This window comes from Neurospora tetraspora (assembly GCF_033439725.1).
Source record: "Neurospora tetraspora strain CBS 560.94 chromosome Unknown B0H65scaffold_8, whole genome shotgun sequence".
Classification (NCBI taxonomy): domain Eukaryota; kingdom Fungi; phylum Ascomycota; class Sordariomycetes; order Sordariales; family Sordariaceae; genus Neurospora; species Neurospora tetraspora.
The window spans coordinates 682,740-704,679 of NW_026944390.1; the positions used below are offsets into that span (position 1 = coordinate 682,740).

The following is a 21,940-nucleotide window of genomic DNA, read 5'->3' on the forward strand; positions in this document are numbered from 1 at the left end:
AACCACGGGCGTAATGTGGTGACAGGTATTACCGCCGATATTGGATGGAAGAACAGCTTGGTGATGAAAATCACCGCTGACTGAGGTCAATAGCTTGAATCATCTGATCCGCTTTCGCCATCGCCTTCACATCGTATATACTCCGATACACCATAGATGCCCTGCTGAATGCGTGGAACATGGTCGGGGGAGTGAATGGAACCCATGGTGAGAGGTGCGCTCCGTGAGCTACTTATTCGCTGTTGAAGAAGGCAAAAGGTGCGAGTTTGTTTGATGAAGAGCAACTTCGTATCCGTCTGCAGAGATCGAAGGTGATTGAAGCCCAAGGAAGTGTACAAGATATAGGCTTTCCTATAGTCCTGTGAGTTTGTCTATGGCAAATATTTTGTACGAGCTTGACTGCTTATGCGCCAGTTGGTGCCGGCCGGCAAACCGGAACTAGCGTCAACACTGCACAAGCACACTGAGATGGCGAGCTTCTCTTCCTCTACACAGCAGGCTCACTCCATCTGTAACATGCATATTCATCGAGATGAAAGGACATTCAGGATCGTCAAGGTACTCGATTCGATTAAACACACAACATTGACAGGTGGTGATTCTCTGGTTGTCCGAAGTCTGCCCTATGGATTTCTGGTTCTCTGCCCTGACGAATAGCGGTGGTCCGTTCGCTGTCCCATCTTCCCAAAACCCGATGAGCTTCTGCGGGAGATAATGCAACCTCTTGACAATGGCATTGGATTTGCACACCAGTGTTTTCAATTGAAGGGCCAGAATATTGTCTCAATAACGGCTTCAATGTTCCAACTGGGTTCTACGACAATGATTGCTTATCAAGCCACAGATCTCAATCTCGAAAAACATGACCCGATCTGGACACCACCTCAATTCCCAAGTTCCGCGGTAGCCTATGGACCATCCATGTGCACCATGTCCATGGCCGTGGATTTTACGATGCCACGTCGTTAGCCATCGCTGGCATTGAGGCATGGATTCCAAGCGCGCTGGAAAGCTGTGCCACAGGCGTGCTGCGTGCCTTTGACGATGCCGCAACAGATTGCCGCGTGCCTGGGACGCTGTACTCTGTTGCACGCCGTCAGTTTGCCGAGTTGACGGGCCCTTCTCTGATGGCGGTTGTCCCGCCGTCAAGGATCTGGGGCCGCGATCCAGTCGCGATGTCGAGTTCCTCTGGGAAGCATCACGGTCTGGTTCTGAAGGGAAAATTCTTGCCATCACTTCAAGACGCTGGAGACCAAATCTCACGTCATTCCTCACCCACTGGAAGCGCCAAAGCCAAATCGCCGACAACCAACAGATGGCAGCCAAGTGGGGGGGAAGCACCCGAAACTGGCGTAAATACACTGGGCTTGGATGGTGCAACGAGGGCAACTCGTCGAGGTCTCGATTTCCGCTCATCAAAACCGCCGTTAACGTTTAACGAGCCACGGGCCTATGGGGCCTAACACCAAATGGGATAGAGACCCTTGACCAAGCCAGGCCTAGCCTAGCCCAAGGTCAACGCCTCAGCCGCAATGCCCGCCCAGCAAGGCAGGTGAAGCTCTCCCCAGCCCCAGACAAGGGGACTGCACCGTTGCACGAGAAGGGGACCTGGGGACCCATCTCCCCAAGGTGGTGGGTGCATGGGTTCTTTTAGCGTCTTGAACCGCGTCGTCGTCGTCCTTCTCGTCAGCATCCTGCTTCTTCTTCTTCTTCTCCTCTCCTTTTCCGCTTCTGCTATCTTTCTCATGCTCCCACTCACCACGCTCGCTACTCTGTTGGTTTCACTGCTGGATGGATTTTGTCTTTCGTTTATGCTCGCTATCAGTGAGGTTTGGAGAACTCGAGTTTCTTCGACAGTACAACAGACTCGGACACAATGCTCGGACTGCATAGGTTGTCAATCCTCCCGCCAGCTCTGATCGCGCTTGTTCTCACATCCATTCCATGCGCCGCTGTCAATATCGACTCCTTCGACTATCCGGTCGATGCGTATGATTGCTTGAACCAAGCATCTACCACATCCAACTGTGCGGCGGGAACACTTGCTGAGGCGAACTCATGTTTCTGCAACAATGGAGGAAATTTCGTTACGGGGACGGCCAGGTGTTTGGCAGAGTCGGATCCCGGAGACCTTGCCGAGGTGTATGGCACGTTGAATTCCACATGTGCCGCAAATAATACGCCTCTGAATGTTGGCGAAGAACAGTACTATTCAGCTGCTGGCTTCACTGGCACGGCGAGGCCGGCCAAGGCGATAGCAACCAAGACCTCAACCACAGTTTCGACTCTGACTTCGGCGCCCACCTCGTTCATAACGTCGATATCACCCACGGGAACCACTGTCAAAAACGCACCAGAGGAAACAGCCACGGCCGGAAGTGATGCCGAGTCGTCACGGACAGGGAATGGTAAAGTGAACGAGGATGCTGGGTTATCGACGGGGGCAAAAGCGGGAATCATTGCTGGCTCGACTGTGGCAGGCGTGGCCGTGTCGGCGGGCCTATTAATGCTGTTTGTGCGATATAAGAGGAAGAAGGATGGGGAAGAGTCGCACCCGATGCTCCCAGAGCAGCACGGCAATATGCTGCTTATACCGACTCCGGCTGAAGCGCGCGCTCTTGAGGAGGGCAGTACCTCAGGGAACTCGGGCGAATGGTCAAACGACTCCAAATGGAGGCCCTCGTCAAATCCGACCGATCAACGCAAGAGCGGGTTCAACTGGGAATCGCCATATGATTTGGCATATACTGGAGAGGAACCTCAACCCGAATCCCCAAAGAAAGCAAGGAAAATGGAAGAACGGGACCTAGCGGAGCTCCAGGGTTGCGATCGCCAACCTGTCGAGATGTCGACACAAGCGCTATCGCCAAAATGGAGAGTGTCGGATGATGCTGCACAACGATACTCGGGGACGGAGTGGGGGGCAGCGGACCTAGCAGGTGAGACAACCGCATTGTCTCGGGGCCGGGGCGGGGGCGGGGGGTCATAAAGGGTGCATAATGTGTGGGTTTCTTGTTGTTTTTGGTTTAAGCTTTATACCCCCGGGAATGTGATTTTCTTTTCTTTTCAAGTTCTCTGGTTTTCAAAAAAGTCATTTGGGCGGCGTCAAGGGTCTTGTTCATAGAGAGGAGACAACAGCCCAAGATGGGAATATCGATATGGCTTGTGCATTTTCTGTATGGTCGGGACCGGAAAGCCCCGAGGTTATTGGCCAGTTGTCACCTTGCCTCAACGAGACGGCGGCATCACAATGCATCACCACCTCCTCCATTCCCGCATCCGCATCAACTAGATGCGGCTTGAACAGTTCCCGAGCCTTTCACACGGATCAGGATGAGGTTTGTTTGTTTCCTCTAGCCCAGGGCAGACGTACCCGAAGGACTGCCGGCGTCGTCTGGGCCTCCTGCCCCGCGCTAACGTGTGGCTCTCGGAAGGTATGGGCCACTGAGAGCCAAAGACTAGGGATTCTAGCGTCTCGGCTACAACCTCAATTCCACCTCAATTCCACCTCAACTCGCAGCAGGCGGGGACAACACATTCGATATCCGTGGACCACCGAGGACCACCTGCCTCTAGGGCTTTGCTGTGAGGCAGGCACCACTGGCCTAGAGGAAGCTATTTCCTGCAAATCGAATCACTTCAGTTCTCCAGGCTTACGTTTGTTTCTGCCGTCCTCGTCTCTTTTCATCCTCTTCCTATGAATCCAACCATCATCAATTCGAGGTTTGCCTTTCGTTGTTCTCTTCAACCTCTCAACGTCTTTTTCCGTCTCTTACTGCTGCAAGTGTTGGGTTCGTTTGCTTGCTGTCTTACCATCATTAGAGCCTGAACATTTTCGAACCACCTCATTTTACTACATCGGTCAGCATCGTTCAGGCCCCATAAAGCTTATTCCAATGCGTCCTCGCCCTGCGTGAGGCAAGGCAACATTAGCATGCGTCAATATTACATAGCATGCTGAAGGCGGTCATGTCGAAAAGAAACACCATCCAACAACCACACTAAAACCATACATACATACATATGTACTGGCAGCAGGCTTTTCTACCACGTACCCTTTTGGATTTCACATCCTATTCACGCTTTTCCGGCGGGCTACGCTAGGGTCCAGCAACCGCCATAGCGACACCCAACAGCAACAGCCATCTTCACCGCGAGAATACCACGAAACTCATCGCACGTGTTTCCTCCTCCATATCAAAATGGCAGACACCACAGCATACGGCTTAGCCGGTCTATGGCCATGCTACAGCTGTTGCCGGGAATTCTGGGTATGTGCCATCAAATACTTTATCATCTTCCTGCTCTGGTTTCTATATCCCTCGGGCAAGGATACGCGGATACCGTATCCGAGCCTTTCCTGCTTACGGCGCCTTCAAGTAACACCCGAGGCTGTGTCGCAAACTCATCGCTAACACACATCTACAGATACCCTCTCTCGCCAACTTTGGACCGCACTGTCTTGGCATCGTTGGCCACATTCCCGTGTGGATCTCACTCTTGGTTTTTGTGCTTCACTATGCATTGATTTGGTTCGATCGATGGCGCCCCATCTGGTTACGAAACTTCACGGCAGAGGACGACGAGGCCAGGTTTCAAACTCACGATCAAGAAGCCAGCGCCAACCATGACGAAAGCTTCGAAGATACTCCGCTACTGCCGTGTCGACGACCGATTGTGTTTTCTCGTAAGAAGATATGGACACGCTGGACATTATGTCTGCTGGGTCTCAATCTCACTGGTGCCGTCATCAGCATATTTGGTGCTGCCATGGCCCATCAAAACCCCACTGAAATCCAGCTACATCTCATACCTCTCATCCCCAATGTAAGATGCGACACATTGGTAACACACAGTGACCATTCTTGGACTTCGTACTGACTTCCGGCGCAGATACTATCGGCATTACTCATTCTCGTTGATCGCCCCAGGACTGTTCGAAGGTCGCTCTTTATCATCGCCGCCACGCTTCTCTCCGTCCAACTCACAGTAACCACGCTTGCTCCAGACACCATCGGAACGACATGGAATTGCTTTGGAACCTGGGCCGGGGGTAGTTGCGTAACTCTAGCATCCATCATCGTCATGCTCAACATGCCACTGCGAGATCCGCTGTTGAGTAGCTCCAAGATTGGCAAGCCTTTTGCTAAGCCGGATTCCAGTGTACGAAGCCCTGAAGACATAGTCACTCTTTGGCAGTGGATGTCTGTGTCCTGGATGGCACCCCTGATATCTACTGCCTGCAGGAGGCAGTTGCAGGATAAAGACGTGTGGCTTCTGGCATCCGACTTCCAGCACCAGCAACTGCATCTCCTTTTTCGAGACTTGACTGGCACTGTACTCGTTAGGTTGCTCAAGGCGAATGGTCTTGATTTCATCCTGACAATATGCCTCGGAACACTCGAGACATTGGCTGAATTGTCAGAACCCATTCTACTCAAGCAGCTTCTCAATGCACTCGTGTCCGAAATTCCCGCCATCCGGGCAGCCATCGTCTATGCCAGCCTCCTTCTTATCGCAAGACTTCTCAAGGCTCAATCTGGCGTCTTCAGAATATGGTATGAACGACGCAACTACGAGCGGTCGCGCGGCGAAATGATCACCATGATTCACGACAAGACATTGCGCCGGAAGGCCTTCACTATCGCGACGGAAGTGTCCACGCCAAGCTCGCAGACTACTACCTTGTTGGGGGAAGAAGATGATACCCTGGATGATATTAACAACGAGGACGTTAAACCTTCTCGACTCCGGAGTCTCAAGTCTTGGGCTAGGGGGATGTATCAGGCCTCAAAACAAAAACCCGTAGCCCCACCCCAAAGAGAAAAGGAGGCGCCTGCATCAACTGGAAAAATCCTCAACCTCCTTCGCGGTGACGTGTATGAGGTGGCCCAAAGATTTTGGGAGGTATCAGCACTCGTCACAAAGCCACTCAGTGTCATTATATCCATCGTTCTTCTGTGGAAGATCTTAGGGTCTGCCTCATTGTTCGGCATACTTGTCATCGGCTTCGGCATGGTTGTGAACTATTTTATGATGGGCTTGCTAGAAAGGGTAGAGCAAGAGCGCCGTGCTACAACCGACGTCAAGCTCGAGCGCACCAGTCAGTTTGTGGAATCACTCCGTCATCTTCGCTGGTACGATTGGCAGGACCGATGGCTTGGGCATATTATGGAAACTCGACAGAAAGAGTTGTTCCAACGCATCAAAAGCAATGTTGTCAGCAGAGGCATCAACATCATCAACAACATTACCTCCTACATGTTTCCTGTTGTTGGGTTCGCGGCATATACGCTTATTCTGCGCAAGCCTCTAACAGTCGACATTGCCTTCCCAGCTCTTGGTCTATTCACCATGTTGCAGAACAACCTCCGCGACCTGCCTCCACTCTACACAGCTCTGATCAACGCCAGAGTTGCCATGCGTCGCATCGAGGATTTTATGTTGGAGCCAGACAAGGACGACAACGAAGATGACGAAACAGCCGCCCCTGTCTTCCACCAGGGTAATCTGGAGATTTCTGTCCGGGATGCATCTTTCTCGTGGCCAGGCTCTGATACAACAGTGCTCGATAACGTCTCCTTTGTTTGTGAGCCCGGTTTAACCTTGGTCTGTGGTAAGGTTGGCATTGGCAAGACGGCATTACTGCAAGCTATCTTGGGCGAGCTCGATCAGCATTCTGGTGAGAGGAGTGTCCCTGTCGAGATGATTGGATACTGTGCTCAAATGCCATGGCTTGAGAGCATGAGTATCCGTGAAAACATCTTATTCAGTACCCCCTTTGACGAGACGCGGTACTGGCAGGTCCTCAGGGCATGTTGCCTTGTGGAAGACCTCAGACAGTTCAAGGGAGGAGATAGATCCCTTATTGGAGAAAATGGTGTTGGACTGTCTGGGGGACAACGAGCTCGTGTGGCTCTGGCCCGGGCTGTTTATAGCAGGAGTCGGATTCTACTTCTCGATGACCCTATTGCCGCTCTTGACCACCAAACTGCCGAAACCATCACGCGCAACCTCTTTGCCGACAAAAATTCGCCACTGACTGCGGGCCGGTTGATCGTACTGGTTACTCACCGCGTTGATATTGTTAAGCAATATGCCTATCAAGTTCTGGATATTGTGTCTGGTGGACAAGTAAAGACTTTTAACAGAAGGGAGATTGCGGAACACGAGAAGGAACTGGAAGCACCGGCCGCTACAGCACCGGAGAGCTCACCAAGCGCCGAATCTTCTACCAGCCAAAATACCGAGGCTTCCTCGTCCGATGAAGAGGCCGAGATGGCTACGGCGGTTGGAAAGTTTATCCAGGAAGAACACAGGGTCCATGGTGGTGTTATGGCCACCGTATACTGGCAATATGTCAAGGCTGGTAAACTCTCCTGGTGGGCCACGATGGTTACGCTCTGTCTACTCATCCGGTTGACCAACCTCGGCTATAACTGGTTTTTAAAGGAATGGGGCGAACAATATCGGAAGTCAACCGAGCTCGATCACCGATTACAAGCTTTCATCTCCCACTCTGGCTTTAAGACCGACGGCATCATTGAGCCTGGCCGACAGCTTCCTCCACCTGCAGAGAACGTACGGCCTTGGCTTATCTGCCTAGCCATCATTGCGTTGGTTCAGGTCATGTTCGAAGCTCTGTCCGATGTTGCCCTCATCGCCATCATCTACAATGCTGGAAAATCCCTCTTCGCCAAGGCCATGCGCTGTGTCACGAATGCCACATTCCGCTTCTACGATGTGACACCTGTTGGCCGGCTCATGAATCGTCTTACCTCCGACATTGGCACGATTGACGGGCAGATTGCGGTCCAGGTGTTAACCCTAGCGTTCTATTCTCTGGGCTGGATGACCTCGATGTTCGTGATAGCAACAGCAACACCGGTCTTCATTGTGCTCAGCATTGGCATGACCGCGTTATTCGTCTATATGTATAATCTGTACCTACCAGCATCCCAGGACTTGCGTCGTCTGGAAATGGTCTCCCTATCGCCGCTTTTGTCAAATTTCGGCACGCTTCTCGAAGGCTTGACCACGGTACGTGCCTTCCGCGCAGAACCACATTTTCAGAATCGCATCATCGCCACAACCGATGATTTCCAGAAGATGGACCACATCTACTGGTCACTGCAGGCCTGGTTACAATACCGCTTCGATCTTGTATCAGGCTTCTCTGTCTACGCCCTGACCCTGACAGCCATTTTCCACGGGTTATCCAGCGGCATGGTCGGCTTCGTACTAGCTGCCGCTGCCAACTTTGTGGAGAGCACGCATCAAGTCTGCCGTCGTTATGGAGACATGCAAATGCAATTTGTTAGCGTCGAGCGCATCATCGAGCTTCTTGGCCTCGAACAGGAGCAAGAAAACACTGACAACCCCCCTCCAGCTGGTTGGCCTTCTTATACCGATGACATCGTCTTCGACAAGGTGACGTTGCGTTACGCACCAGAGTTCGACCCCGTTCTGATGGACGTGAGCTTGGTCATTCCCGGCGGCTCGACTGTGGCGGTGATAGGTAGGACTGGCTCCGGCAAGAGCACGCTCGCATATGCCCTGCTCAGCACGATCCAGCCTGATGCGGGTACAGGCGGTCAGATCCGCATAGGTTCCGTTGACATCGCCAAAGTGGACAAGCACATACTGCGTCGACACATAACCTTTGTGGCGCAGGATCCGGTCCTTTTTGCCGGTACGCTAAGGGATAATCTCGACCCCTTAGACGAGCACAGTGAGGACGAGCGGGCCCATGTCTTAAAGACGGTCCTGGACAACGGCTTTACGCTTGACACCAGAGTCGACGGCGGGGGCAAGAACCTCAGCCAGGGCCAACGCCAACTGGTGGGGCTAGGCAGGGCAATCCTGCGAAGGAGTGCTATTGTGATCATGGACGAGGCGACGGCGTCGATTGACGTGGAGACGGCAGCGTATATTCACCAGCTGCTGAGGAGAGAGCTGAGGTACAGCACCGTGATTACAATTGCGCACAAGGTGGAGGCGGTGACGGATGCGGACTTTGAGATTGTGCTGGACAAGGGGAGGGTGATAAAGGCTGGGAGGAGAGTGTCTAAGTCATAGGAAGGCTCTTTACAGGGGTGTTGTAGTGTGTAAGGAAAGATCGGATATCAGTTAAAAGATTCAGCGAATGTTTTTGAGGAATAGGATCACTGTGACGAGCGTATATCAGTAAGAGAGTATTGGTTGTTTAGGAAGACTTCTTCCAGAGCCAGTAGAGATTAGATCAACAAGGCATTTGGGCCTCAAAAGTTATACGCATGTGAAGGATCAGTAAGGTGAATCGAGATGAACCAACTTGGACTCTTACGAAACCGATCGAGAGAACGGTATATCAAAGCCAGGATTAGACGCTCACAGATCTTCAGCTGCCCGAAACCGTACGGACCATAATCGTCGGCACCGATTGACTGTTTCCTTCCCCGACCGATCTACAAACAGTCAACTTAAGCTATTCGTTTGGTCTCCAGTAACGGAACACTTCCAGAAATCCCATGGAAGCTCTACCCGCCCACTCTTTGTTCCCTTGTCCCTTGTTCCTTTGTTCCAAACAAACAAAGTGAGAGATCCAAGATCAGGGGTTTAACCTAAACCGACTACCCGGGTACTTGGGTCTGACCGTACGTCCGGGTCATGTCATTCCTTTGGTTCCCGACTGCCGAGAGGTGAGACAATGACTGACAATGGCTGACTGTCTCACTATGCGACGCTGGATGAAAGACAAAGGCAAAAGGCAAAAGTGCCGGCAGAAGCCGAGACACGGCTTTTACACGTGGGAACTGGGACGGAAGCTTCCATGTCGGTCGGGTTGTCGGGACCGACCGACTGTTACTGTTTGTTGTGAGTTCGTGGTTTGAAAGTTGAGTTGGCAGATAACTCAGAAGTGTCTCCAAGTGCAAGGAAGGGCACACAGAGTAGTAGATGTTAGGCACCGACGCAACGATCCGAGATTATGGCTACAATAATTTCAGTGATGATTAGGATAGTAGTCTCGCAATGCAAGGTGCGCTGGCTCACTGATACGCAAAAGAGAAAACTAGGAAGTTGATAAACACCGTTTATTCCAAGTATAAACAAGAAGTGAATTATGTTATGTTATGTCATGTTATGCTAAGCATGTATGTCCATCAACCAATCAATCAATCAATCAAATCCTAATCCTTCATATATCCAAAATCATAAATTCATCCTCCACATTGTAGGTTTCGTAGATCCACGCTCTTTAGCTTAAGATACCAGGTAGGTATCCCTCTTAAAGAAGAGCGAACACCAACCCCGCAACACCCAACAACCCGTTCCTCGCCGCAGCATTAGCGCCAGCCGGCACAGGCGGGGGCGGAATAGCGCTGGAGCTGGGTAGGACGACGGAGCTGATGGTGCCGACACTGCTGCTGACCGGGGCGGGAGGAGCGGAGACGGCAGGAGCGGAGGAGCTGACGGCGGGAGGAGCAGAAACAGCCGGAGCGGAAGAGCTGCTAGGAACAGGGACGGGGGCGGCACTGCTGATGACAGCGCTGCTGGAGCTGCTGGGAACAGGAGGAGGAACGACAACGGCGCTGGAGCTGCTGGGAACAGGGGGAACAGAGACGTGGCCGGTGGCTGAGGTGGTGACGCTGTGGACAGCGCTAGAGCTGGAAACAACGGGAGGGGGGACGACGACGACGGCGCTAGAGCTGATGACGGGAGCAGCCGAGGTAAAGCTGGGCATGGTAACAGGGACCGAGGAGGCGACGATGGGAATGGTAACGGGAACCGAGGAGGAAGTAGGCTCAACAGGGCAAACGGTGGTGCCAATAGTGATAGTCTCGGTGGTGACGGTAGTCGAGTGAGCCGGGCAATCCGTGACGGTGATGGGGCACTTGGTGATAGTGTGAGTAGTGGTGGTGACGATGGTGCTGGTGGTCCACTCGATGGAGGATTCGGAAGAAGACTCGACGGGAGCAGCCGAGGTCGAGGACACAGGCGCAGCGGAAGTGATGGTAACTGGGATCGAGGAAGTCACGCTGGGGATGACGGTGACGGGAACCGAGGAGGTGGCGGTAACCGGGACCGAGGACTCAGGAGTGGAAGTAACGGGGCAGACGGTGGTGCCGATGGTGATGGTCTCCGTGGTCACGGTGGTGGAGTGAGCAGGGCAGTTAGTCACGGTGACGGGGCACTGAGTGATGGTGCGGGTGGTGGTGGTGACGATGGTGCTGGTCGTCCACTCGGTGGTATCGGACTCCTGGGCCGAAGTGGTGGAGGAGACGGGGGCCGCGGAAGTGATGGTGACGGGGACGGACGAAGAGGGAACGACCACAACCGAAGTCGAAGTCTCGGGCTCGTCGTCTGTGCAACCCTCATCGGTAGTAGAAGAGACAGGAGCGGAGCTGCTAACCGCGGAGCTGGAGCTGGGAGGAACGGTGATGGTGGCCGAAGAAGAGGGCGGAACGCTGACGGTGGCCGAAGAAGAGGGTGGAACGCTGACGGTCGCCGAGGAAGAGGGCGGGAGAGTAACATCCGAAGAAGTCTCATCGCAGTCATCATCGGTGGTGCTAGAAGAAGCGGGCGCCGAGGTGCTAACCGCCGAGGAAGAAGGCGGAAGGGTGATGGTGGCGGAAGACGATGGAGGAACGCTGACGGCCGCCGAGGACGAGGGCGGCACAGTTACGTCCGTTGAAGTCTCATCCTCACAATCTGAATCATCGTCCGTGGTCGTAGTCGTCATGGGAGGAACACTGGTCATGGTGGTAGGGGCCTCGGTCGTGTGAGTTGCGGTATAGGTGACGCAGGAGCAGGCAGAGCTAACAGCCGTGCGATCGTTGTTGCAGTTCTCGAGATAATCCGGGATGTTCTTAACGCTTCCATCCAAAAACCCGGGACAAAACTCCTTGGCCTGGGCGTAGAACCGCCCGTCCGTCATCTCATTGTAACAGTTGTCAGGGTCCTGATATCCCGTGTTAGTGGCATGGGTGTTATACCTGTAGAGGCGTGATCACTTACACATTCAGGATACGTCCATGCCTGAGCCAGGCCAAGGGACAGGGCCCCCAGAGCAAGAGTAGCGGCGCGCATTGTGTCCTTGCGATATCCTTAGTTGCTTGCTGATATGAAAAAACGACCGACTCCTGGAGTAACAACGAGAGTATATGGTGATCCTGGTAGATAAGTCCTTGCCGTATCTGCAGACAAACGAGCGACTGCGGGTGGTATTAGATATTACAAAGGGCCGACTATTTCCCTTGTTGCAGCGAGGAGTAGAAGCAAGAAAGAAACCGGAGAGGAGGGCTCTCTGGTGGCCCCGAACGGGACCGCACCTCTTTTATAAAAGAAAGAAAAAAAAGGACGAAAATATCTCCCCATCCTTAACCGACAGCCACTATGATCGATAATCTCTGGGGCGAGCCTTGGCCCCGGGACCTGGAAAAAGGCCGAGGTGCCATTCCCAAAGCGGACAGAAGCTGGGCAATACGAGATCTAGGCAATATTTGGCATCCAGTGGCGCCCTACACAGGTGGTGAGGTAGCATTGTGGGTGTTGAGGTAGCATTGTGGGTGGTGAGCTGACAGGGGATCAGGGGTTTTATCAAGACCGGATAAACAAGGGTCGTAACCTTTCCACCTGCCATCCCAAGCCATGGTACCCGTCCATCGGCCTGTCCTTCCACCCAATGCCAATCAGTTTCGGTTAACCGGCCAGATACCCGCTCTCCACGCTGGAGAGGGGCTTGGCTCGCGCTTGGGACCGATGGTGTGTGGTCTAGACGGTGCTTGTTGTGGAGTTCTTCCGGTGACGTTGTCTGCCAAGTAGCCGCCCGCAAAAGCTCAGTTGCTGTTATCAACCTCCTTCCCTTTTGACGATGGGTTTTCTTGGGACTTTGTGTGGGGAAACCCTGATGGTAAACTTTTGTTGATATGATGTGGGGAAGGTGATGATGGTGATGATGATGACGAAGAGGGTGACAATGGTGTTGTTCTCCCCTCTCTTTTTCGTGTCATCTGATTCTGACCGTTGGACCTGCAAAGTGCAAAATGCTCGACTAAGCGAACGAATCTCGAGCGATGCTCATAATACGAGTTACACAGCTTCTTACAACCGTTCTTAGGGGGAAGCGATTTGCATGGCCATGAGTTGTCATCTCGATGTGGTGCAACAGTGTCCCTTTTCCCCCGGAAATAACTGTCAGAGACGCATCTTGAATGGCTGTCAGCGCACAAAAGCCAAGACAACACGCCATGCGGCGTTGGGAATGAGGGCAGAGAACAAAGTCGATGGGTAACCACGAGGCCCAAACAAAGGTGCCATTCAAGCTGGAGAAATATGTGATTGGATATCGAAAAAGTCCTTTGTTCGTCCGGCCCGGGTGGCTTTGACCAGTTGCAGGAACCCTTTCGCCCCGAACGTTTGACTGGTCGGAACCCCAGTGCCGATGCAGTTGGCTCAGCATGTTGAACCTGCTTGGTTGCGCTCGTCATCAGTTCTTTCCTCCCTTTTCTGGAAGTTTCTTCACACCGTTCACTCCTCCCTGGACCGGTAAACAGTTGTTGCCAACCACCCGGAGTCTCGGAGAGCGCAGAAGAGAAGCTGTTTCTCATCTTTTCCCCGTCGGCACATAAAATCCGTCTTCACGTATTGACCAGCTGACTGCCTTGGAATCTCGCCATGTTGGTAATCTTCAGTTTGAGAACCAAACTGAATGATTTGAGGTACAGTCGGAGGGCCTACGTCCCCCCCATGTCAGCCAAGTACCGAAAACCTCAAACTTTTCATAGAACACTTTGAGCCGATCAGTGCTTCAAATGCTTTTAGATCCACTTCAAAATTCTTCTGGCATCATCCCGTTCTATTTTGAAGGAGTGGATATTTCTTTTTGATGGGTTGATGCGCTACACTAGATGACTGTGACGTTGCCGCAACTTTCGGTCTTACCACGGTAGGGCTGGCGATCACGGAGAATGCGGCACGTACCTTGAAAATAACAATGCTGTGATATTACAAAGCTGCCGGAAATGGAACGGGACTGTCAAGATCATATCCAAATGTTTCCCAGGGCGACCGGTAGAGATCCGCTTTGGTCAGCATATATACGAGCAAACACCCACCATACATGTAGTGGCGTCGGTCAAGCGGTTAGGTGAGGACAACCTTCGCATCGCGGCACAATCAAACTGCTGGGTTCCCGCGTTGATGACAGTAATCCCTGACTGTGAGGTTGAAGTTAACGAGAGCCTCCTCGGTGGAAATTGTTCTTTACTTACCTTACTTACATGTTGCGATGTGGAATCAACGATCGTATGTCATTCGCTTGTGGATATTTGAATCACTCCACGCGCTAAGGGAAGGAATACGAGGATAACACGTGTGCGTGGGGAAGATGTCAGATCGTGAATCTTGTTTAAAGAGCGACGAAAAAAAAGCAAAACGAAGTAAAAATTCTACGTAATAATACGAAGAAGGGCCGAAGTGGCGCTGCCCGCGTTGGTTTTCTCCATAATATGAGCTTCTCAAAGCGGATAAGAAGCCACCATCGAGATGATGACTCCAATTCAGGCTTCAGACTGCAAGAACTGAGTCTCTAGAACAAATATTGCGGTTAGTAGGTATACTGTCTCCGGCAGTCTCCCGTGGATGCCAGGACCCGATCCTGTTTGCGTTCTTGCGGAGATGATATCCGGGATCTCATCAATACCGACACAGCTTCAACAGTGTAAACCAAGGCAGGAAACAAAGACAGGTCAGTCAATCCGCAGAGTATCTCAATCGGGAGTGTTCTTCGGCTTTTAAGGACGGGTTGGTGTTAATTAATCAAACACACGTGGTGAGCCGCACTTGCGGGTCGGCTTGTTGGGTCTCGGGGCTTGTTCATCATTGAATGCCAGTGATGATCAACCTCGTCGGCATGATAATTCCGCCCTTAAACTTTGCAAGACAGTTATAAGCGTATTTGTACCATGATCCTTTGGGGCATGAACAACTGGATTTGCTGGGCTGGCCATTTGCATTTGCTCGTGGGCATCACCGAGCCTTCTCGATGCCATCAGGGGACGAAGGGAAAGGTATACAAGTAAAGCGTATAAATGCTTCTGGCAACGGTATCAAAGTATACCAGCCACATAGACGCTTTTTTAAACCGAAATGATGTATAATTCGGACCATTGATTAGCATTGGCATGAGTACTTCCCGAGTGTCCACGGGTAGCTCAGGGGGGCAGTGACGCGGGACATCCCCGTCGCACCTACTCTATAGCATAATTGCGTTCTGGAAGCCGCGTTCGTCTGACGAACGTGAGCTCGTTGCATAAGGACGGTCGTTATCTGGCTTTCGTCAGACACTATTATAGATTAGAAGTCATCATCACCAGATTCAGTTTACCATCATGCCATATCCACGCTGCGTTTCCGCGCATCAGGCAGCGCAGTGTAGCGGACACTAAGGAAGGGAAATTTCAAACCTGAGAGGTATGTCAGATATCGACTACAGTCTAGTACGTCAGCAATCATCAAAGTCTAAGATTCAGTGTGGCTGTAAAGCGTCACCTACATTCCGAGGACTTCACATCATCGATTGCACGAAGGGTTCCGTTATGGAGAGATGCTGGCAAAGGTAAAAGTGTGGATGGATCTAAATTGTCAACCTGCCTGCAGTTATCAAGCTCAACATCATCTTGAAGGGACACCAAGCCGTACCTACCAACCTAGTCCTCATCATTCTTCATACCCCCTCCGACTTCCGCGATGAACGACCTGTCCTCCAGTCAGATAAGAAGCCCCAACCTCTCCCTCCCCGGCCTCCACTTCAAATGACGGCAACTAGGAACATACATACCACCCCCTTTACGAAACTTCTCATGCGTCCACATAAAAATTGACTGATCGGCCGCATCCCACGGCACACACGGCTCTCCACACTTCTGACAATGGAGCACAGTTCTGCAGAGAGGGCACGTCACCGTGCCAAGACGATATCCTCCTTCTCCTCCTTCTTCGTCGTCGTCTTCATTTTCGAAGCTGGCGCCTCGGACCAGACAGCCTATATGCCACTTCTCGTAGCACATGGCGCCGATGATGTGACCACAGCTGGTGACACACGCGGCTTCCGTGTGCCTGTCTCCGCGGCGACTGTTGAACCCTGCGTAGTAGAGTTCCTCTTGGCAGATACAACACTTGAGTCTGGGGGCATCGGCGAGTAGTGTTTTCTTCTTGTTGATGTAGTCTTGCGCAAATTGGACGACGTCTGTCCAGCGGTTGGTGTCACTAGGGGCATCATCAGCATCATCATCATCATCATCATTATCGTTAGCAGCATCGGCCTCAATAGCAAAATGTGAAGGAGGAATCGAATCGTCATGTTGTTGTCGAAGAAGGCCTATTGGTCGAAGTGTCCCCGCCCGGCAGGACTTGGATCGTTGTCTGTGCCAATAACCAAGGTTATCGGAGTACTTGTGTCCTAGCTTGATCATCCAGTGAGCGACGCGGTTGGCGGGCTCCAGATCGATGAAAAGAATGTTGTCCGGAAGGTTTGAGGGCATTTTGGCTGTTGAGTTGATTCGGTTGAGCTATGATCGGAGCATAGAAGGATAGGGAATTCGCCGAGGATAGCTAGCAGTGTCGAGGACCTCAGATTACTTATACTAGAATGTTCCCGTGGTAACAACAACAACAGGTCGAGGGCTTTTCCGGGAGCTAGTTTCGAGCAGAACTACTGTCAATCTACTGTTCATCAGCAAATACCGGTTAACAATGAGGTTGTGCTCAGGAATATGACATGAACTGAGAATACCATCATCCAACTTGTTAACAATGCTTCTCTGCTCCTTGTGCATGATAAAGGACCGGATCATAACTGCTTCGTCCCCGTCTCATTATTGCGGAAGTACCGCCTCGCTATTGATCGTCCATGTGATTCGATGAATGACTAGTTTAAAGGATACCTCGTTAGTTTGTTGGTTGTATGTGGTTGTGTTCGGCTCAATGTCTATCTTTCATGAGCGGTTAGCATCATGATGTTTGTCCGCATACTCCGTTCCAAAAGGGCTATGTGAGACCGCGAACTTCAAGCATGGAAAAGAACAAATGGTTGACCTCGCATGATCGCCGACTGTCAGCTTACTATCTGTCTGGTTAGTTGATAGTCCGAGTGATAGTCCGAGCAAGTGGACCCCCACGCTGCCGGCACGGCGCAACATCTAATAACTACTTAAACCTCTTTCCCCATGATTTTGGTCCGGCTTCAACCCAGCCACTTGAACCAAGACCCATCTTCAAACATACATACGTACCGCACCGGTATCTCTCCAAGGATCATCATCATGGCGCCAACATCTCAAACTACCACGGCCTCTGCTACGGCTACTATCCCGCTTCTCTATCGCATCATCTTGCTCTATATCGAACCCCTCTTCGCAATCAACGGCGCTCTGATGGTCTTCTTTCAGCCGGCCAAATACGCGGCCATGATGACGCGCGCATCTGTGCCCTACGATGCCCCCTCGCAATATCTCTACACGCAGATCGGGGGTGCATGGCTGTACTTTGCCTTTAACCAAGCCGTCATCCTTCGGCTGTACAATGATGTTCGTCTATGGCAGCTGCTCTGTGTCGGCATGCTCCTCAGTGATGCTGGGTATAGCTGGTCTGTGATACAAGGGCTAGGCGGATGGAGTCAATGGATCAAAATTGGAGAATGGGAAGCCTCAGACTGGACCTTGATGTTGGCAACTCTGCCGTTGGCAGTAGTAAGGGTTTTGGTTCTGCTTCAGAGTGCGGCGGCAACGAGGAAGGGTGAAGTGAAGGTCGATGAGAAGAGGAAGTGAAGTTTGCCGACAGACAAGGATGGTAAATGTACGGGCGGAACACCAGGATTTTGTGACAAAACAACACTGATATTTGGGTTTGAAGATAACCTCGAGGGGTTGGAGAGTTGGAGGATTGAATATTTTGCGCTTCATGTAATGCCGGGCTTCAACTGCCAAGCTTCGACTGCCATCCATATTCGAGAATTGTTTTTTTGGGTGATGCAGAGTGAAAAGGAGACAAAAACAAATGATGAAGCCTGGCTCCCTGGGCATCGATGGCCGAGAAACGGCGACCCTAGTCAAGTAGCCAGGTCCTCCTGGTTGGAGACCACGTGACAGATCCTAGCTGTCATGGAGAGATCGAGGAACAACCTGACAACGCTCTGAACTCCCCCTGTTGTTTTGGCTGGGGGATCTTTTTCCCTTCTTCTTTGTCTTTGCCCCTCTGCCCCTCTTTGATGGCTCTCGGCATATTTGAAACCGAAAAAAGGCTTGCGAGAGGTGTATCAAGTTTTAGTTAGACGCACCCTGGCACCGCTAATGTCAAGTCTTGTTTTGTCTTGCCCATCATTATCAATCTTGTCCTGTTCCTGTTCCTCTTGGATATGGAAAGCCTCCGGGATCATGACTTGACGTCGATCGACCAGACGTTCCAGGTTGGCCCAGGGCGTGTTCAGGGACTCGGGCTCGTGGGTCTGACTTGTATCCTTGCTACAGCATATGTCTGCGTAGATGAATCGGAGGTCCTGTCGACAGATTTATACTGCAAGTCCGTCGGGTAATCTTGCTGGTGTCGTAAACTATGATGAGCCCAAGGAAATTGGAACCCAAAAATTAGCAACGTGGTGGCAACCAGAGTGCCTGGAGAAACAGAGGTGGTCCCTGCTGAGCTTCTAGACTAGTGGCATGATGGCATATCAGCCTCAAACACGACCAGAAGCATGGCTGGCATGGCTCTGAATCTGAAGCACGGAACCCGTCAGATTGCTTTCCCTGGGCATCGGGCCGCATCTGACAAGTCGGGCTGTTAGCGCATATTGGATCTTGGGGTCTCTCCATCCGCTCATCTTGTCGGCTTGTTTTGATCGTCTCAATGGTAGAGTGGTTGTTGCAACATGTCTGGTATTTGGAGATTGAATCCGAAACTGCGGACAGAAACTGGACCCCGGCGGGCAATTAGCACCCCACTTTTTCAGCAGCACTTCTTTTGTCCAAGTGCTCCTGTTCGTTTTTGTTAGTGACGGCCCCTAGCTGACCCCCTAGCCCAACAAGCCTGCCGCGAATCACTGGGCCCAGAAAGGAAGAAGGAGGGCGGAAAAGGAGAGAAAGCGGGGCCCGCGACAGGGCAGCCAGGCCCAGCGACCTGACCAGGAGACGGGACCAGATTGTCTCCTCCACCTTTGGTCCCGCATCAGCCACTAACAAGGATCCCGCCCGCTGAACACACACCATTCCTGCTGCGCTCCCGTCGCTGTGAACCGCGCCCACCAGGACGCCCACACAGCCTTCCTCCCGTCGTCTTGTTGTACCTCTACAACCATCCACTTGCAACAGACAAGAGTCTTGTTTACACACCACCTTGCTGCTGCGCCAAACAGTAGTCGCCTCCCAGTCTGTGTCGATTAGAGCCTTGTGTGGATTTCCGGACAGGCCTCCTTTTCTCCCTCCACAGTCCACTTCCTCTGTTGTCACCGACCCGAGGTATCGACACCGACACCGACCTTCGACGCCGACGCCGACATCGAGATCGTCCTGTCACGTCACCCTAACTTACCTGCCCTCCCTACCCTTCCATCCTCTACCTAGCCTCTTCGCATTTCTTCGCTTTTATCCTAGAGAACCTATCTGGACGGACACCTTCCTTGCCTCCTTCTTCTCCTATCCGCCAAACCTCCTATTGGCGTCCAACCTCAGTCCTTTCGTATCCCACGGCTGGTCCACCCTACCTACGTCCATTCTCCTCTCAGCGTCCCGCCAGACAGCAAAATGTCGTGGAAACTTACAAAGAGTATGTCGGCGAACCCTCGTCTTTTCCTTTCTCCCCGGCAGAACACCATGTCTGACATGTTGGCACACCAGAGCTGAAGGAGACCCATCTGGGTCCTCTTGCAAGCACCTTCTCCCGCTCGCCCTCTACCTCCACCATCACAGACAAGGAAGACAAGAGCCAAGCGGGCAGCTCGGGAACAGCCACCCCTTCGAACGAGAACACCATTGGTAGGCGCTCAGCCCGTCTCGTTCACTCGGCCATCACAAGATTAACCTCTTTTCCTTTCACAGCCGCTTCCGAAGCCCTTACGCAAGCCCCGATCATCAAGCCCCCTAAGCCCGGTATCCTCGTCGTCACCCTCCACGAGGGTTCCGGTTTTTCGCTACCCGAGCAGTACCGCAATGTCTTTTCTTCAGGCCATGGCGGCAACTCCATGTCGACTGGAAGTGCCCTTAACGTAGCAGGCTCCATTCGAACCAACAACTCGTCGCGAACCGCCAACTTCCTGAGCGGCTCTTCGCGTCCACAGAGCTCTGGCGGCTTTGGTGCTATTCCCACGAACCACGGCCGTATTTCCACAAAGTACATGCCCTATGCCCTGATAGATTTCGACAAGGTCCAAGTTTTTGTCAACTCGGTCGAAGGCAACCCAGAAAACCCCCTCTGGGCCGGCTCGAATACCCAGTACAAGTTCGATGTGTCCCGAGTTACGGAACTTGCAGTACATCTTTACATCCGGAACCCCAACGCCGCTCCTGGCTCTGGCCGTAGCCAAGACATCTTCCTGGGTGTTGTTCGTATTAACCCCAGATTCGAGGAGAAGCAGCAGTTCGTCGAAGACCCCAAGGCCAGCAAGAAGGACCGTGAAAAGGCCGCCGCCGAGTTTGCCAACAACCAGCGCGCTCTCGGACACAGCGGTGTGGAATGGGTCGACGTCCAGTATGGCACCGGAAAGCTCAAGATTGGTGTCGAGTATGTGGAGAACCGCGCCGGTAAGCTCAAGATTGAGGATTTCGAGCTTCTCAAGGTCGTCGGCAAGGGCTCTTTCGGTAAGGTCATGCAGGTGCGCAAGAAGGACACGAACCGTATCTACGCTCTCAAGACGATTCGCAAGGCGCACATTATCTCGCGTTCCGAAGTCGCCCACACGCTCGCTGAGCGATCCGTTCTGGCCCAGATCAACAACCCATTTATCGTGCCGCTCAAGTTCACCTTCCAGAGTCCTGAGAAGCTATACTTCGTCCTCGCCTTCGTCAACGGTGGCGAGCTGTTCCATCATTTGCAGAAAGAGCAGCGATTTGATGTCAACCGCAGTCGTTTCTACACGGCCGAACTGCTGTGCGCCCTCGAGTGCCTCCACGGCTTCAACGTCATTTACCGTGATCTCAAGCCGGAAAACATTCTCCTCGACTACCAAGGTCACATTGCTCTCTGCGATTTCGGTCTCTGCAAACTGGACATGAAGGACGAAGACCGCACCAACACATTTTGCGGCACCCCTGAGTATTTGGCGCCCGAATTGCTGATGGGCAATGGCTACAACAAGACTGTCGATTGGTGGACATTGGGTGTGCTTCTGTACGAGATGTTGACGGGTCTCCCGCCTTTCTACGATGAGAACACCAACGAGATGTACCGCAAGATCCTCAGCGAGCCGCTGCACTTCCCCGGACCCGAGGTTGTACCACCAGCTGCCAAAGACCTCTTGACCAAGCTGCTCAACCGCGACCCGCAACAACGTCTTGGTGCCAACGGTGCGGCCGAGATCAAGGCGCATCCATTCTTCCACGCCATAGATTGGCGCAAGTTGTTGCAGCGCAAGTATGAGCCTGCGTTCAAGCCCAATGTGGTAAGTATCAAGAGCATTGCCTACTCGCCGGTTGATCAAGTTTAGTGTGCTAACTACGGTGGCTTTAGGTTGACGCGCTCGATACTGCCAACTTCGATCCCGAGTTCACATCGGAACTTCCTCAGGACTCTTACGTGGAAGGACCGATTCTATCAGAGACGATGCAGAACCAGTTTACAGGCTTCAGTTACAACCGTCCCATTGCTGGTCTCGGGGATGCGGGTGGCAGTGTCAAGGACCCATCATTCGCGAGCAGTCTTGCAGACAACAGCAGCAGGAGATAGACAAAGTAAAACCGGGGTAGAACTTTGG

At 52.4% G+C, this 21,940-nt stretch overlaps 7 protein-coding genes across 7 annotated transcripts; 4 read left to right on the top strand and 3 right to left on the bottom strand.

The window, feature by feature from the left end:
* Positions 1 to 509: 509 nt before the first annotated feature.
* On the bottom strand, positions 510 to 1,646 carry B0H65DRAFT_309600 (uncharacterized protein). The gene has a single exon (XM_062823275.1). The coding sequence runs from the start codon at positions 1,414 to 1,416 to the stop codon at positions 796 to 798; it is 621 nt and encodes a 206-aa protein (XP_062677445.1). The 5' UTR covers positions 1,417 to 1,646; the 3' UTR covers positions 510 to 795.
* Positions 1,647 to 3,074, top strand: B0H65DRAFT_309601 (uncharacterized protein). The gene has a single exon (XM_062823276.1). The coding sequence runs from the start codon at positions 1,877 to 1,879 to the stop codon at positions 2,987 to 2,989; it is 1,113 nt and encodes a 370-aa protein (XP_062677446.1). The 5' UTR covers positions 1,647 to 1,876; the 3' UTR covers positions 2,990 to 3,074.
* A 1,128-nt stretch (positions 3,075 to 4,202) lies between these two features.
* On the top strand, positions 4,203 to 9,078 carry B0H65DRAFT_435671 (uncharacterized protein; the record flags this gene model as incomplete). Its single annotated transcript, XM_062825205.1, has 3 exons — positions 4,203 to 4,271; positions 4,429 to 4,827; positions 4,894 to 9,078. 3 exons carry the CDS (start codon positions 4,203 to 4,205, stop codon positions 9,076 to 9,078), a joined length of 4,653 nt encoding a protein of 1,550 aa, XP_062677447.1.
* Positions 9,079 to 9,846: 768 nt separating this feature from the next.
* On the bottom strand, positions 9,847 to 12,221 carry B0H65DRAFT_309818 (uncharacterized protein). Its single transcript, XM_062823279.1, has 3 exons — positions 11,998 to 12,221; positions 10,555 to 11,941; positions 9,847 to 10,502 (listed from the first exon to the last, which is right to left on the bottom strand). Exons 1-3 carry the CDS (start codon positions 12,067 to 12,069, stop codon positions 10,243 to 10,245), a joined length of 1,719 nt encoding a protein of 572 aa, XP_062677448.1. The 5' UTR covers positions 12,070 to 12,221; the 3' UTR covers positions 9,847 to 10,242.
* Positions 12,222 to 15,263: 3,042 nt separating this feature from the next.
* Positions 15,264 to 16,523, bottom strand: B0H65DRAFT_592013 (uncharacterized protein; the record flags this gene model as incomplete). The annotated part of the gene is made up of 2 exons (XM_062831117.1): positions 15,264 to 15,738; positions 15,817 to 16,523. The coding sequence occupies 2 exons, from the start codon at positions 16,521 to 16,523 to the stop codon at positions 15,690 to 15,692; spliced, it is 756 nt and encodes a 251-aa protein (XP_062677449.1). The 3' UTR covers positions 15,264 to 15,689.
* Positions 16,524 to 17,303: 780 nt separating this feature from the next.
* On the top strand, positions 17,304 to 17,807 carry B0H65DRAFT_445931 (uncharacterized protein; the record flags this gene model as incomplete). Its single annotated transcript, XM_062825777.1, has 1 exon — positions 17,304 to 17,807. One exon carries the CDS (start codon positions 17,304 to 17,306, stop codon positions 17,805 to 17,807), a length of 504 nt encoding a protein of 167 aa, XP_062677450.1.
* Positions 17,808 to 19,775: 1,968 nt separating this feature from the next.
* B0H65DRAFT_435638 (serine/threonine-protein kinase gad8) lies at positions 19,776 to 21,912 on the top strand (the record flags this gene model as incomplete). The annotated part of the gene is made up of 3 exons (XM_062825203.1): positions 19,776 to 19,797; positions 19,869 to 21,628; positions 21,697 to 21,912. The coding sequence occupies 3 exons, from the start codon at positions 19,776 to 19,778 to the stop codon at positions 21,910 to 21,912; spliced, it is 1,998 nt and encodes a 665-aa protein (XP_062677451.1).
* Between the last annotated feature and the right edge of the window lie 28 nt (positions 21,913 to 21,940).